Raw genomic sequence first — 14,916 nt, 5'->3', positions numbered from 1 at the left:
AGGCCTCCTAATTACCCACTCGTTTAACACAAAATAGAGCTGTAATGGCCGACAAAGCCCCCCCAATGTGTCAATGAAGCGTTCACAGATAGAATCGCAGTTTTGGAGACAGCCGGTGCTCTCAGCTTGGAGTCTCTCCATGCTGAAACCTGGAGGAGGGGAGGTGTGGTTAAGAGGGCACATGTGTGTTTTGCCACCCTCCGACCTCGGCTTAATGACCCCTGAGAGGGAGACGTGTTCTGGCTGTAGTTTCTGGGTAAATTACACCGTCGCTGCAATTCTGACCACTTAACAGCGAAGTAAAGAAGTTCAAGGGTTACGTGTGATGACATACTCCTTATTGCTTAAATTACTGTCCTGGGACTGAAGTTATAAGATGCAGACTTCAACTTTAAAGCTTTGTCTCAGACCACAAATTGAGCAAATAGAAGGGAGGAATAATGACTGAAAGTGTAAAGTCTTTTGACAATGCCCCAATCCCTCACCTTACATCAGGTAATGGTGCCTTTGTCTAGTTTAGTGACTCACAGGCTTACATAAAGGCTTTCTAGACACAAATACAAGACTGCAACTCTATTAAGACCTAAGTGGGCCTTTTCTAAACAATTTCTGCTCCGACTCCCATCTGCTCGCCACCGAATAACAGAACTTGTTTGAAAGTTATCTGACGGGGGACAGCAGATGCACAGGAAATGCTTTTGATCAAACAAGATGGCTTGAGTGCAATGAGAGTTAGAAGGGAAACAGTGGGTGTGATTGTGAGTACATGTGTGTTTGACAACAAGCATGTGCCTTTGTTTCAGGGTGCGTGTTGATGAACGCTGAATTTCGAGCGTCTGAGGCATTTTTTGGCACAACGGACATGTTTTCCTACAATGGAGACTGATGGTGGTACTAATCCTACTGTCTCCTGGCTCCTCTGTGTCTCTGGTGCCATATGTGACGGGCAGTCGGGTGGGTGGGTTGTTTGTGATTTGATATTGTTCACTGAGACGCCATGAGATGAGAATATGTTTTTTTTTATGAATAGGGAGGAGGGTCGGGGAAACAGCTGCATGCCAGACCAGTTGGCACTGAGGGCTATAGTAAAGTTTTTTTTCCCTCCTCAGTTGTTTTTATATGGCCCATTAAAAGGAGCTGATGCTAGCATTCTGCTACCCAGTGTACCCTCTCAGGAAGATTCTGCCTTACTTTTTTATTTCTCGTTTCTCTCTCAAATCGTCACTCGGGAGGCTGAGCTGCTTTCTGAGAAGTCAACTTAATAAAAAGTCTGTTCAGAGCCAATTAACATAATCAGAACTTTTTTCCAGTAAAACGTTTACTTTGTTAATTAACTTATTTTTATTAGCCTGTCACCATTATAATGGGGCATTTGCTGCCATTGGCTAAGTGTACTGTTTGTCACATCCAGAGATGAATTAAAGCAGCACTTCACTAACTATAAAGTTTAGTTTTTCATCATAAGGTTTACTTTTGAGCATGTAAAAAAACCAGTTCAGAGTATAATGTCTTCTTACGCAATGCTGTGTACCTTTGTAAAGTTGAAATAGTGTCTAAATGAAAGACTACTGAGTTGCATTCTGGGAAATGTAGGATACAGTGCTGTAGGGAGCTTAGACACTAAAATGTATGATATTTTGAGCTCAGATTCGTAATTGTTTTCATTTTTCTCATAAACCCCATATGTTTAAGCACCTCACCTAAAATACTGGTGTACCCATTCAAAAGCTGATTAAAAGAAGGAGTATTATGTTATCTGTGCGTGTGTAGACATATTCCCTTACTGTACTGTATGTGCGTGCCGTTGTACTCACTCCTGGGCTCACGTGGTCCGTCCACGGTGACCTTTATGGCTCGGTGGTAAGTGGCCACTTGTGGCGGGTTGGTGAATACCGTGATTGTCAGCGTGAAGCTCTTGCCTGTGGTGACATCAAACAACATCAAATGACATACCATCTGCAAAGACAATGAGCCTCATTCATCGCTAAACCATCCCCAAGTCCCCAAGTGTGGTTGTGATCACATAATAGCCAATACAAACTGGCAAAAATCGACTTTAAGAGGATTAACAACAGACAACAATTGCTGTTTCAGAGGATCTATTTAAGTCTTTTGGCAGAGTCTTAATGGAGGATTGACTGGAGGAGCCAGTATCTTGTTATCCAGACTTTTCTCCCTGTCTAGCGCAGTGTGAGTGGGCGAGAGGCATTTTAATAGTCACTTCCTTTCTCGATAATCCCCAGCAGTTGCTGCCTTGGGGTTGAGTGTGTGTGTGTAATGCTCCCTTGTGTATGCACAAGGAGCCCTATGAATCAGAGCGCAACAGCCAAGTCAGCAGCAGCAGCAGTAACGTCTGAGGTATGCGGGCGCATCGCGTTGCCATGGCTACGCACAGGAAACAGGAAGCGGGGGGCAGGTTGCTGCAGCGACTCATCGGAGCAGCTGTCCATTCAGGCGCAGCCACCTAGTAGTGTGTGTCCTCCTCTCTCCTGCTCTACACTCACTGTAAACAAGCCTTTCAAAGAAGGGATAAGATGACTTAGGAGATAGCAGAAGTAACAGGTGTCCCCCATACCTGATATCTGAGGTGCATGTGGGCGATCTGTGATAAAGTAGGGCCCCATCATCTCTGCTGTCAACCGTTACCTGCGATCTGATTCAGGCAACCCTGCACACTGCTATACTATTAACTCTAATGACATTATCCCAAGTATCTGATTCCTCTCTGAATTACCCACCTTGCTGTCATCGTACTCTGGCACTATTTTAAGCTCTTTGACTATCAATCTTTGTCCATCTCAGTCAGCTCTCCCTGCCTCTGTGTGCATGACTTTTAGCTGTCTAACATCCTATCAGTTCGCTCTGCTTGTACTTATCTCAGGTATTCATTTCAGACACCTCGTAGTCCGATCTCCCCTGGCTCCTATGTCACTTCCTGTGACTAGATTCTGTGTCACTTCTTAAGGGAGACGCACTCAAGGTCCCCGAGGCAATAGGTCCAGCCAACATGCCTCCTCTCTGCTCTCTATACTTTTGTCAGCCCCTCATCTCTCCTGGCTGCCTCGGCTACCCTCCCTTTTTGACAGCTACAACAGAGGAAAAGTCACTGACAGCTCTTATCACCGTCAACTTATGGAAGGCGACCACTTTCTGTGAGATTTGAAGAAAATAAAAATCTTTGGAGAGGGCGCGCGTAAATAAGACGATTTGGTAACATGACATTAAATGAGGCGAAGAGTCGCTCCTGCAATGTCAAATATTTAGGGAATGCTATTTGACCCAATAGGATGGGGCCTCTGTCTCACTGCCTGACAGCATGAGGATATGTGCAGAGCAATCAACATGTTTATAAGCCTCGACTGTGCCGGGTCATGTCAGGTGACATTATTTTAAAGACAAACTTGTTTTCTTTTTCATCAGAACAACACTGTCTTATTCAGCAGACCGGCTGATCACACATCCTATTTTCGTTCAAAGCTTTGTTTCTTAAACCCAAGGGCAAAGATACAAAGCATTAAAAAGTTGGTTAAAAAGACAAATAATTATTTGAGGACGTTCATTTTCAAGCAACACGATTTACCACTCACAGGCGGTGGGATTTGAGCCTGGAGTTACAGATCATTATGTGGTAGCCACGAAGGGAACGTGACCACTAATCCACACCACTGAATCGAATGGCTCCCCCTGAGTTGTAGTTTTAGTGAATGGAGGATAAAGTGTGTCGGGCCTCACCTCTGCCGCTGCGGCCAACGAAGCGAAGGTCGTTGAAGCGCGCTACTTGGTTCTTCATCACACCAGAGGCGTTCCGCAGCTCGGCGGAGTAGTTCTCGTCGTTACCCGCCATGACGGTCACAACAGTCCCATCGGTTACGTCTCCCAGGGCAACCACCTGGCAGGGGCAGAGAGGTCAAAGGGCAGACATTTATTAACTGCTCAAAACAATATTCAACAGGTAGACAGTTTTACTCCCTAGTACTGCGACAAAATGTAGTAAAAAATCACTCCATTCATTTGGGTACAACGTAATATTATCTTCCTCTGTTTGTGGTAAAACAGAAATTAAAAAGTTAAAACTGAACAAATATATTTTAATAATAAAGGAAATGCTTTTGTTGAAAGCCAAACCAAAATGAAATGAAACTAATTCTCTGTTTCACTGTTGAGAAGAATTCATTCGAGCTAATGTGACAGACTTGTTTGACATAATATGAAAGGATTTCATTTCACTTCTAGAATGCTGTCTTCAAAACAAACGTTGCAAGGCCTTGTGTTATCATTTAGATTCCTGGATGCAGATAAAAGAGCAGGAGCCGGCCTACAGAGCAGCAATAATTACAGAGCCATAGTAATAAGAACGGTTAAGTAACACATATTTTAAAATGTGTCACATTTGATTTGGAGCCAGCCAGGCTACAGCTACAAATTTCCACTTTGGTGTTTCTTTGATCCATCCTTTACATAATAACTGTCAAGTATTTAATAGGGCCTTTCCTGTGAAATATCATGGGAGCAAAATATTGTCAAGGCTTCAAAAATGCCTGAAGAGGCCTTTAATGTATCAACAATTAGTCTCTGCTTAAATATATATGTTTCTGTTAATGCTCTTCTGCTCATTAAATGTTCAGTAAAATCAACATGTGAAAACTATTTGATATCATTTTGGGTAATAATTGTAATAGGAGCTAGAATAGGCCATAACGTGGTGGTAACATATATATGTTGAGGTATAGTTTTTATAATTGTAACATATGAAGATAATTACATTGAAAATAAAAATAATATTAATCACCATAGAAACAAAGCTTTCATTGTAAAAAATAACCACCATCTGGGGGGTATTTAAGAGAGACATGAATGTTATAGTTTTCTACATTAAGTGCCTTTTGGAAAAAATATACAATTATTATTTGTTTACAAAATGCGAGTAGAAAAACAATGTGTACATTTAGTTACTTATTTTACATTTAAAGACATTTGGCCAAACATTTATTTGTTCTCTCCCTTTAAACATCACCATCATTTTGTGATTCATTTTCTGAATTTGTGTGGTTTCTGAAGTGGCTTTAAAAACTCCCAGATCCCCATGACATCAATACTTACATTTTTTGTAAATTTGAAATAAAAACAAAAGGAAAAATAAATCGACATACAAATAATTACATTAGGCTACTTAAAGGTTTTTAGTAGATACGGGGTTCAAGAAAAAAATTATGCATACACAAAATATGTCTACATTGATTTTAGTTTAATCTTAGAGTGAACACCGAACACTTTATGGTTTACTTAATTACGGAGCACATCGCTGAGACGGGACTCACCTTGAAGGCGACAGGCAGCGTCTTGTTGCACCGCCAGTGGGACGGCAGGACGGAGCACAGAAAGTTGGGGCTGTCGGTCCGAACCAGCTCGGCCGGGTGGTCTGCGATGATCTCGGCCATGCTGCGGTTCTCGTGGGGGCGCAGTCTCGGCACAGCAGCTGAGTCCGTCTGCCCCGCTGGAGAGCTCACATCGTTCATCTTCCCTGGGACCGACTGGAGGCTATTTGACGGCGGACTGAACCTCCGACTGGCGCTGGGATCTACGGGAATTCGCATCACAACAGCGTTGGTTATCAAAAAGGCACCAAAGGCTCTCCAGCTCCTCTTTTTCTGTCTCTCTCACACACTTCAGGGGGAAAACTCGGAGTGTGCGCCGCTGCTCGCAGAACCTCAGCGCGCTTGCCAATGGAAAACTTCTTGTGCGCACACCGCGTTTCAAAACCCTCTCCACTACAAACGAATATATAATATACTTCTCCGTCAAGAAAAACAACCCTTGAAAACTTGATGATGTTTTAAATGACGAGCTCCTTTTTTCAAACTTCTCGAGGAAAGCGTCCATGCGCCGTAACGCAGGCGTAGTTGCTCGTGTGTGGATATAAATAACATCAAATAAATGTCCGAGCTCGTAATGGGCTATACAATTACAAAAAAGGCAGGTTTAAAAGGGAACCGTCGACTCAGATGTAAAAAAAAACAACGTTTTGTCTGTCTTCCTTTAGTGAAAAGTCAAAGCACTGCTCCAGGTGCGTCATTGAAGTCTTTGTGCCAAACTGAAAGGCTTTTTGAAAGCCCGCAGGCAATGTACACACACACACAAAGTGTTCAAAGTCAAAGGAATACACTTTAACAATACTTAAGAGCTATTTATATACCACCGACGCCTTCCAAGTGTGTATATGTCCCGTAAAGTATCTTGGCAGTGTTGTAAGGTTAAAAAGGTGGATGAAGTTAAAAAAAAAATCGCCGGTGAGATGAAGGAGGCGGAAAAATAGTATCCCGTATTTGTAGCCGTAAATGTGGTTACTGTTTGGAGGCCGGGGTTTCCCGTGCTCAGGCTTTTTGTGGTTTATATAGCTCGAGCGCCCAGCAATTATTGCGCTGATGCGACTCCAACACGTGGTGTCTGGAGTCAGATCCATTCCCTCTGCCATAATCTATCACGCCTATATACACGGCCGGACAGGTCTCAGTCTAACGTCGATACCTTCATGAAACACGCACGTCTCACGCATTTTCTCTCCGTGAATAAGAGTTTCACACTGCCTCACGTACATACCAACATGTTACCGCTCCACCGGACCATCGGCGCGCTCCTAATTCCGGGGGTGGTCATTTCCAGTCGGAATAACGCGAGTCAGTCCATCACTCCGCGTTGTGTTACCCACTATGTCCCGATAATACGCGGCTCAGAAGAGCGTTCAGAGATCCGAGCCAGGGTGAGAAGTGAGTTACTCTCCATAAGGTAGGAGGGGGTGAGTCACCGGAGAGCGGTGAGTCAGGTAGAGGCGCAGGCAGGAGTAGGGTTTCACTCGGTCGCAGGGGAGAGCTGTTGTGCAGGTGTACAGGTATTCGACCAACACGGGCTTTCATTATGTTTACCCAGCCATGTGGCCGTTTATTGTGAACGGTTGGTTCTTTTTGGGAAAGTAAACACACATAATCTCACCATCTGTTGTGCCTCATACAATTTAAAATGATTTTACAATTGAACTTAAACATAACAGCGCCAAAGGTACGGTGATTAAATCAAAATTAAAAAGTAACTGCAAGATTTACTCAAACACTGCACTTGATCATTTTTTAGGCAGTTTATATTTACATTACAGTAGATTTTAGAGTTAATACTCTTTATACTCCACCACTTTGCAGATAAAGATTTTTGATACAATACATATGAGCTCATGTATTGATGTATTGTTTTAGATTTAACAGCCAACATATAGCCTAGAGTAAATAAAATAGGCTGTTCCTATGACATTATATATAATAACACTCACAATGGTCTTTTCCCGGATTTATTCTACATACTGTATGTTAAATCATGTAATTTATCCGATTGCAGGATTTTCCAAGCGTGTTACTTCTACTTCTACTTACTAAAGGGTCTTATTCCACCACGGTAAAATGAACAGTGAAAAATTATTAAATATGCAAAACAACTATTTTCCAGGGCAAGGCAAACATAAACAAATCACAATTTTTGTTGAAATCTTTTTTGTTTTTTAAATCAGTCATCTGCACATTGGTTCATAATTGCAACTTCATACTGTGAGAAAAACATTTCTAAAATAAAATATAGAAAAATGATGTCCTGTTATTTTAGAGCAGAAATGTTTTAGTGGGATGCTGCTCTGAAGTCAGTTTCTGAGCAGGCCTGTTGCCCCTCCTGTGTCTACTGTAGAGGGCATCATCCACCCTCTGTGAGACTCCATGTCTCAGCCGACTTTCATCACCGCCACGCCCTCTGCCCTGATTACCCATCAGTCTCCGAAAGAGCGTTATTTGGGTGCCACATCACACAGCAGCATGTGTATTTGCCAGTCTATGTTCCTTTTCCGTTGCTCCCTAACAGGTTTTAATTGCAAAGAGTCTTTAAGAAAAGGGCTTTGATAATCCGGGCCTGTTTCAAAATAAAAGGGACTAGGAGGCACAGCTGTGAGGTTATTTGGGTTCTGTCAGGGCTTCTGCAGCTTGTTTTTACAGTATGCTTTAAAAGTTGAATTCAGTCTTATAGATTTTTATAATAAGGTTTCTGTGTTGAGAGAAAAAAGCCCAAAGCCTGTGGACTGTAACTTGAAATAACTTGACTTCTTGTGTTACATAAGAATGTATGTACCTATGTGTGCACATGCATACATGTCTGTTAGCATGTGTGTGTGTGTGTGTGTGTGTGTGTGTGTGTGTGTGTGAGGATGTGGGAGGGATATATAAAGTCTGAAAGCATTGACATGCATCTGGCACCTCGTCATGCGGACGGGGAATGGGGAAGAAAAAAAAAAGAGTGATTGAGTTACATTTCCCCTCCGTGTGCCCCAAACACCAGAAATATGGTTCACATTGTCCTACATACTCAAAGATCAACTAACAATTCATGGATGGATAAATGTGAATAGTAGTAATTAAATCTGTAATAGTGATAAACATGGCCTTGCAGGAACCGTGGAGCCGGTTATTCCAACAGAGTTAAGTTTCAGCTCAGATAATATAATATATTCACCACTGAATACATCTGGGGTAATGTGGAAAACATCCTTAATGTTGTAGAGGAGTTTCATTTAGGAAATGTTCGGCATGAAATAATAAGCTCAGTCAATTTCATGCCATCAATTTAATCAGCACAATTATTGATGTGTTTTATGTTATTTTGACTGAAATCTGAACTGGAATTTCATTTTGTAACTTTTTTTTATCCTTCACAGACAAATGAAGGTACATTTTATGAATGGCAGATTAGATTTCTATCAAGATAATAAAGTTAGGCTAATTTTAGGCCGGCTAATCAGTCTTTAATGTGGATTTTCTACACCCTGTTATTGTCCCATCATTAAAGCAGCAGGAAGAGCCTATTGATTTTCCCAGCCAGATCTGAAAACCCTAACACCCCCCCCTTTTTTTTAACCCCAGTGTAGCCGTGACTTTAACCCTGACAAGCTCAGCTCATCAAAGAGTGTTTGTCCCATCTGACTCCGCTTTGCCTCTCTGCTGTGCGTCCAGCATCTGTCTTCCAGCTCCTTACAGGATACGGCCTGCCTTCATACACTGAGGCCTGCTGCCCGGCTCTCTGTCATTGAGAGGTAGGACGACCTCAGAGTTTGAAATATGTCGTTTGAAGTCGCAAAGATGTTAGGAAGACACAAGAGAAGGCGTTAATGTGCCAGGATACGCTGTTCGATAAAAAAGAAACACCACTTTCCCGCTTCATGGTCCAAGATTTAGCCCAGACAAAAATCTACTTCTAATTAAATGTGAATGCTGTATCCTTCATGTATTATTGGACTTATAGGATATTGGACCCATCCCGCACAGTATTAACACATTTAATATTATGTAGTAAATTAATCTAGCATAAAGTGGTTCATTCAATGTGGCTGCTCCTCGCCTGGCGCACAGCTGGATCGTCTCTCTCAGCTCTGGTATTATTCATCTACTGTGTTACTCTGGCTCCGAGTCATTGCACAGTAGGAGAAGTCACTAACAGTGAAGAACCACAGTGTACCACATAGAGCAGGATGTGTGTTTTATGATTTATGGTAATATTGTATTTCTGCCGCTCAGTTTCAATGATTTGTTTTCAATAAAAATCAAACTCAGCTGACGCTCCCTGGTTAATTTTCCTGTTGTGATATCAAGCGTGTCATTAAAAGTTTCTGTTCCAGTTCCCACTTGGAATGACAAAGACAATATGGGAACCGCTAATAGGAACACACACGCTGGCTTCAAAGTTGTCAGCAAACTAACCATGCAGAATCTCTGTTATCTTCCCTTGTCTTTGTGCAACTGTGCATCTGTCAACGTCTTAACATCTCTCTTCCTGTTTGACATACACAGATTTACAAGCAAACACACATTTAGAGGCCAATCTATCCTTGCTATTAACACCTCATTATAGAAAAGATGACAGAGCAGTGTTGATGCCAAAAATCAATATAGTCCAGTGCAAAAGCAGGGCACACCCAAGTCTTCATACACATACATTCACTTTTGGATTTGACAATGACTATATATTTGACGCTATTATAAAATGTGACACTCTCTTCATCTCCTCTTCACATTGCATGCTCTCGCCATTCGAGAGGAAAAGTACAGCCACTTAAGACTCAGGATAAGGGCTCCATTTCACAGTGGTGCATTTTTCAAGACACTTAATTATAGCTTTCTAGAAGAGGGCAGTGACGAGGCCCAGGCTTTTTCGGCTGTAACGGGATGTTTCCATGTTTGGCAGGCCACCAGCCAACGGGCTCTGCCAGCTAACCAATCAGGGAGCCCACCAGGCTCGGCAGCAGGGCAGCCAAAGATCCAGTCTACTAGCCAATCAACCCAACCAACTGGGGGAGCGGCCACATAACTAGCCTGCCGGTCACTGTAGTTAGACTTGGACTGGTAGACGTCCAACCAGGATGACGATGGGCAGAAACTTTACTCCTCCTGACCTCATCGACACAACCTCACCGACACACATCCCTGCACTGATCCCAGATCGCAGCTAAGCCCTTAATGACTGTTTGTCAACGAGCCCGTGACATCACAGTGAACTGTTAGGAGGAGGATGGCACGTTCTGCGGTGTGTGTGCATGTTCCCAAGCCACCATTTTTAACGAGTGAAATTCAAGGTTTGTATTAAACTTTGAGGTGGCTGGAGTGCCTTCAGAGTTTAATGTATTTATTCTCAGTGAATATACAGAATTCTTTTTGTCTGATATTTCACTCTGTTCTTGAAAGAGCAGCATGGAAAGAGATGGAGACATGGAGGGGGCGGCTGCTCACTGCTTGTGGTAGGAGGGTAGAAGAGGGAGGTAGGGAGGGAGGGAGAAGGGGTATAAAGACAATTTCCTCTCTGCTCTTATTGCTCTGACTGTCTGCCGCCTACCGCCTTCATGGAGGTCCCTAATTGAGATCACTTGTACTTAAAAATAGGAACAAAAAAGGGAACTTATGTGGGCTGGGAGATGGAAAGGAGAAAATAAAGCAGTAATATGTGACGAAGGCTGCCATTAAAGAGTCCTAGTGATAGATCTGAGCGATTGAGCTGAGAACTCTTTCTCCGTCTGCCAAAGAACCCTCAGATGTTGACGTGTCACACACCACCTGCTGTCACAGCGCAGCGACTGTATTTGTAGGCTTTTCTGTGTTGGTGGGTGTGTGGCTCTTTGATGGGGTAGAGTGACAGTGCCCGGGGCTTACGCCAGGCAAATGCCAAAGAGAGGCAGTTTTTCCACTTTTGTAAGGAAGTTTATGTTACAGTTTGTCTTTACATTGCTGCAACAAAATCTCTGTACAGTGATCAGGCATATTTGGCTGCAGCCATTGTGTCATTAGCTATACTGTTATTAGTCCTTCACTTTAATTCAGCCGTTCCACCAATCAAACCCTTCCCCTCGAGCTGCCTTTTCCAGACTCAGTCCCAGAGTGTCCCTAAGGCGTGCTGGTTTCCCCTTCACAGCATCTATCACTCAATCAGGTCTGATCGTGCAATTAATCAAACAATGAGCCCCCCTCCTTGGAGACCAGTTTGAAAGATTGGCTTGAAAGAAACGCAGCGTATCCAGGAGTGGTACCGGACCACGGCTGGGAACAGGAACCCTGTAAAGAGCGTTTTTCTTGGACCGAGACCCTCTGTAGGTGCTAAAGACAATACAGACACTCGGGCTAGGCCAACATTCCACTTTACACTTTTCCGTTCCTCTGTGTATTTCACTGGTCTACTTCCCCTCTGCAAACTAGCCGGCTAGTATCAAAATATTTATAGTACATCTGCAAGACATGCTGTTCTCATGTATCCAGGATCGTTTAGCCCCTGTGTTCATTATGCGAGGTAAAACTAATACCAGATTTATAGAGGGGAGATTTCTCTCTGTTCTCCCTTGTCCGTGTGGTGCGATTGAGGATGATTTATGTGAGGCAGGGAGGCACAGGCGAGAAAGATGGAGTGACTACACGGCGAGAGGCAAACAAGCAGCGGCCCAGACTAGCACTCGCAGGGGGGCTATCGGCTATGACTCGCCAGTTTCCACTGCTCCTGTTTCGAGACCAGAGGAAGGCAAATACAGTAACAGGACAGACAAGGGCAGGAGACAAGGGAGGGAGAGGAAGGAGACAGTATATGTATATATGTATATGAATGGAGGCCGGGTGAAGGAATGTCCAGGTGCAACGGGTCCAAATCGATATAAGGAGCTGTAGAAGGAGGGCCATATGAAGGAAAAAAAAGTCTACCGTGGATGCTCAATTGCACGCAGACATAAACATAGACGGTGCAAACCCACACCTTGACATGGTCCATATGAATTTTTTGTCATGGAGTGTTTAAATGTGTTAAATATACTATATATTTTGGTTGGCCATCGTCACATACTGGGCAATATATCTGACAGCCACTAAGCCGAGTCCTGGCATTGTTTTGCTACTTCATTTCTGGGGGGTAATCAATGTCAAAACTGTCAGTCAGCATGTCCAGCACTAAGACAACAGCCAATCAGATAAACAGGAAATACAAAAACAGTACTGGGTAGGCGCCGCATGGGCGTGCATCGAGCACTCAACTTCCGAGGGTTTGGATCTCGCTCCTTTTCTTTTTTCCCGATCTCTTTCTGGTCACAGTCCAGCTCGGAGCCTCTCCAAAAGCATGAACTCTGCAACCTGAAGCCATACATCCTAGATCAGATTCCAAACTATTAAGGCGTCAAAAAGGCCTGGGAAAACCCTTGGCTTGGCCTCACATGTAGCATCTGATGCTCTGAGTGCCGAACGAGTTAACAAATAAAGTTGAGTGTCATCGCTGATGAAGCACACTAAGAGATGGTTCCTTTGCTGAAAAGCGTAGCCTGTAATTAGACTGAGCCTATTAAGCTCCTGGTCAGAAATGACTCACGACAAGGTGGGGGTGTAGGGGGGAGGGGGGGGGGAAGGAAGGAAGGGTGGATGGAGTTCATAGCTTCCAGCCTGAGATGTCCTCAGACAAAATCAATTCCAGTCATCTATAGGAAAAGTGGGTTCAATGAAAGGAAACATCATGAAAGTAAAAGGGGGAAAACATGATTTCACAGAAGATAAATGACTTTGTTATTATGCGACCTATGACCCTGCCTTTTCCACACAAACTCAAAAGTTGCCGGTTGTTCCAGGAAAGGGCCTTTTCATCTCTTGTCTGCTCTGCCCCTGGCTGAGACTCGGATGACGCCAGCTTTATAGCGCCTGAATCGAGTCTTGAACAGGGAGACTCATCAACTGCCTGGTCCCAAAGGGAACATCAATTACGTTGTGAAATGCTGTCCTTCAAACACAATATATTCTGTGGTACTGCATTATAAGCTGAGTATTTCAACGTCACACACATAAAAACCCCCTCTTTGGCAATAGAGTTGTTGGGATGTGGTCTCGGGCTGACAATTAAATTGTCCGCTTGGAATATGCTGTCACTCTGGAGGCGTGAGATTTACAGCAAATAATTTAGCGAGAACTGATCATCCTAAGTGTTTTGAGGGGATTTGATGGAATCATAGATCACTCTGATATGTTCATGCATCCCAGAGAGACTAAAAACTGTCCCCAGTAGTTGCAGAACTCATTTAGAGACAATTAAAGAAGCTCTAAACAACCCAACCTCCTCACACTGAAAATGTGTGGACAACAGTCGTCATCAACTTTTAGTAACTTTTAATTAAAATAGGTGAATATTTCACAAACCACAAAGCATCACATATCACTCTGTCAAAGTAAAGCAGCTAGTACCAGTACATAAATCATAAAACAGGTATACAGGGTTAAAAGCTGTGAACATTACACTCTGTTGACATTGCAACAGATTATTTTTCATTAGTAATTGCCTCACACTGTGTGCCTGATGATTAAGTAATATTTATGATGGGCCCTAAGGGCCTGCTTGCCTCTTAGTCTCTCTTATGTCTATAAAAGCTTTACTCTTGGCTCAACTGCAGCACAGACAAGGTCCCATTTCCACCTGATTGCATATGTGCTTGCCTTTAATGTACACAGGTCATGAGCTTATAAATGTGCGCATATGCATTTGTTGTGGGTGTGTATGCACAGTATGTGTGTAGCAGTAAAGGGGCTGGCCCTGAGACTTTGGTTAAGAAAACTATAATTTAGAGGCCCAGTGAAGACTCCCAGCAGCCTCTCACTGTTTGTTTACCAGAGAGACCAACTCTACTGTTTCTGCTGCATCTGCAGGGCCCTGCAGGGAAAGGGTGTGTGTGTGTATCTGTCTGGATGTGTGTGCATGTTTGTGTGTAGGAGTAATCATGTGTGTAATGCAGTATTCATGTGAAAGTGACATTTCTTACAATATGTAAGATATATCAGCTGTGGGAATAGGAAATACATTTTGCAGTATATATTTCCTTAAAGTAAAACATTTAAATGTACTCTTTTTCTTTTTAGAATTCGGTGCTTCCAATTAAGCTCAAGAACTCAGACATTGCTCATTCTTATGTTTCCCTATTACAACTTTAAGCTACAGGAAATCAAGGCTACAATACACACACACCACGCTTTCTTCCCTGAAATATTTGTCATAAATAAGAAAACAAAAAGAGCTCAACTCCACACGAAAACTCCCTCACATTAAAAAGTGTTTGTCAGCAAAAAATGAGTGCTATTTTAGTTTGAGCCGAGTGTTATTCTCCAGAGACTAAACTGCACGCTTTCTGTCCCAATTGGGCTTCCCCCCCCCACCGATCCTCCTCCCAAGCCAGAATAAAAAGAAATGCAATTCAAAAGACTGGAGCTCCCAGCCTGTCATTTAGCTGTAGCTTTGAATTGTCTTTGCTCTGCGTGGGCTTTCTTTCGCACACACACACAGGCAGAATTGTTGCAGCATCCTAAAATTCCATCACAAGAGAGGAAGAAAGAAATAGAG

At 43.1% G+C, this 14,916-nt stretch overlaps 1 protein-coding gene across 3 annotated transcripts in view; it reads right to left on the bottom strand.

Moving 5' to 3' along the window:
• The window catches only part of runx2b (RUNX family transcription factor 2b), a 39,773-nt gene that overhangs the window by 16,854 nt on the left and 8,003 nt on the right, over positions 1–14,916 (bottom strand). The window contains exons 1-4 of one of the 3 annotated variants that reach the window (XM_034228789.1): positions 6,598–6,742; positions 5,319–5,578; positions 3,733–3,889; positions 1,785–1,919 (exon numbers count right to left, since the gene is read on the bottom strand). In XM_034228789.1, the coding sequence (XP_034084680.1) occupies positions 1,785–1,919; positions 3,733–3,889; positions 5,319–5,516 (490 nt within the window). In that variant the 5' untranslated portion in view covers positions 5,517–5,578; positions 6,598–6,742. Of the gene's footprint in view, positions 1–1,784; positions 1,920–3,732; positions 3,890–5,318; positions 5,579–6,597; positions 6,743–14,916 lie in introns of those variants that run through there. The other 2 variants (XM_034228786.1, XM_034228788.1) reach the window with 2 other exon arrangements.

The sequence above is a fragment of the Gymnodraco acuticeps genome, unplaced genomic scaffold (genome assembly GCF_902827175.1).
Source record: "Gymnodraco acuticeps unplaced genomic scaffold, fGymAcu1.1, whole genome shotgun sequence".
Classification (NCBI taxonomy): domain Eukaryota; kingdom Metazoa; phylum Chordata; class Actinopteri; order Perciformes; family Bathydraconidae; genus Gymnodraco; species Gymnodraco acuticeps.
The sequence above is the reverse complement of the archived record's forward strand: the minus strand, read 5'-3'. Positions and strand labels throughout refer to the sequence as shown.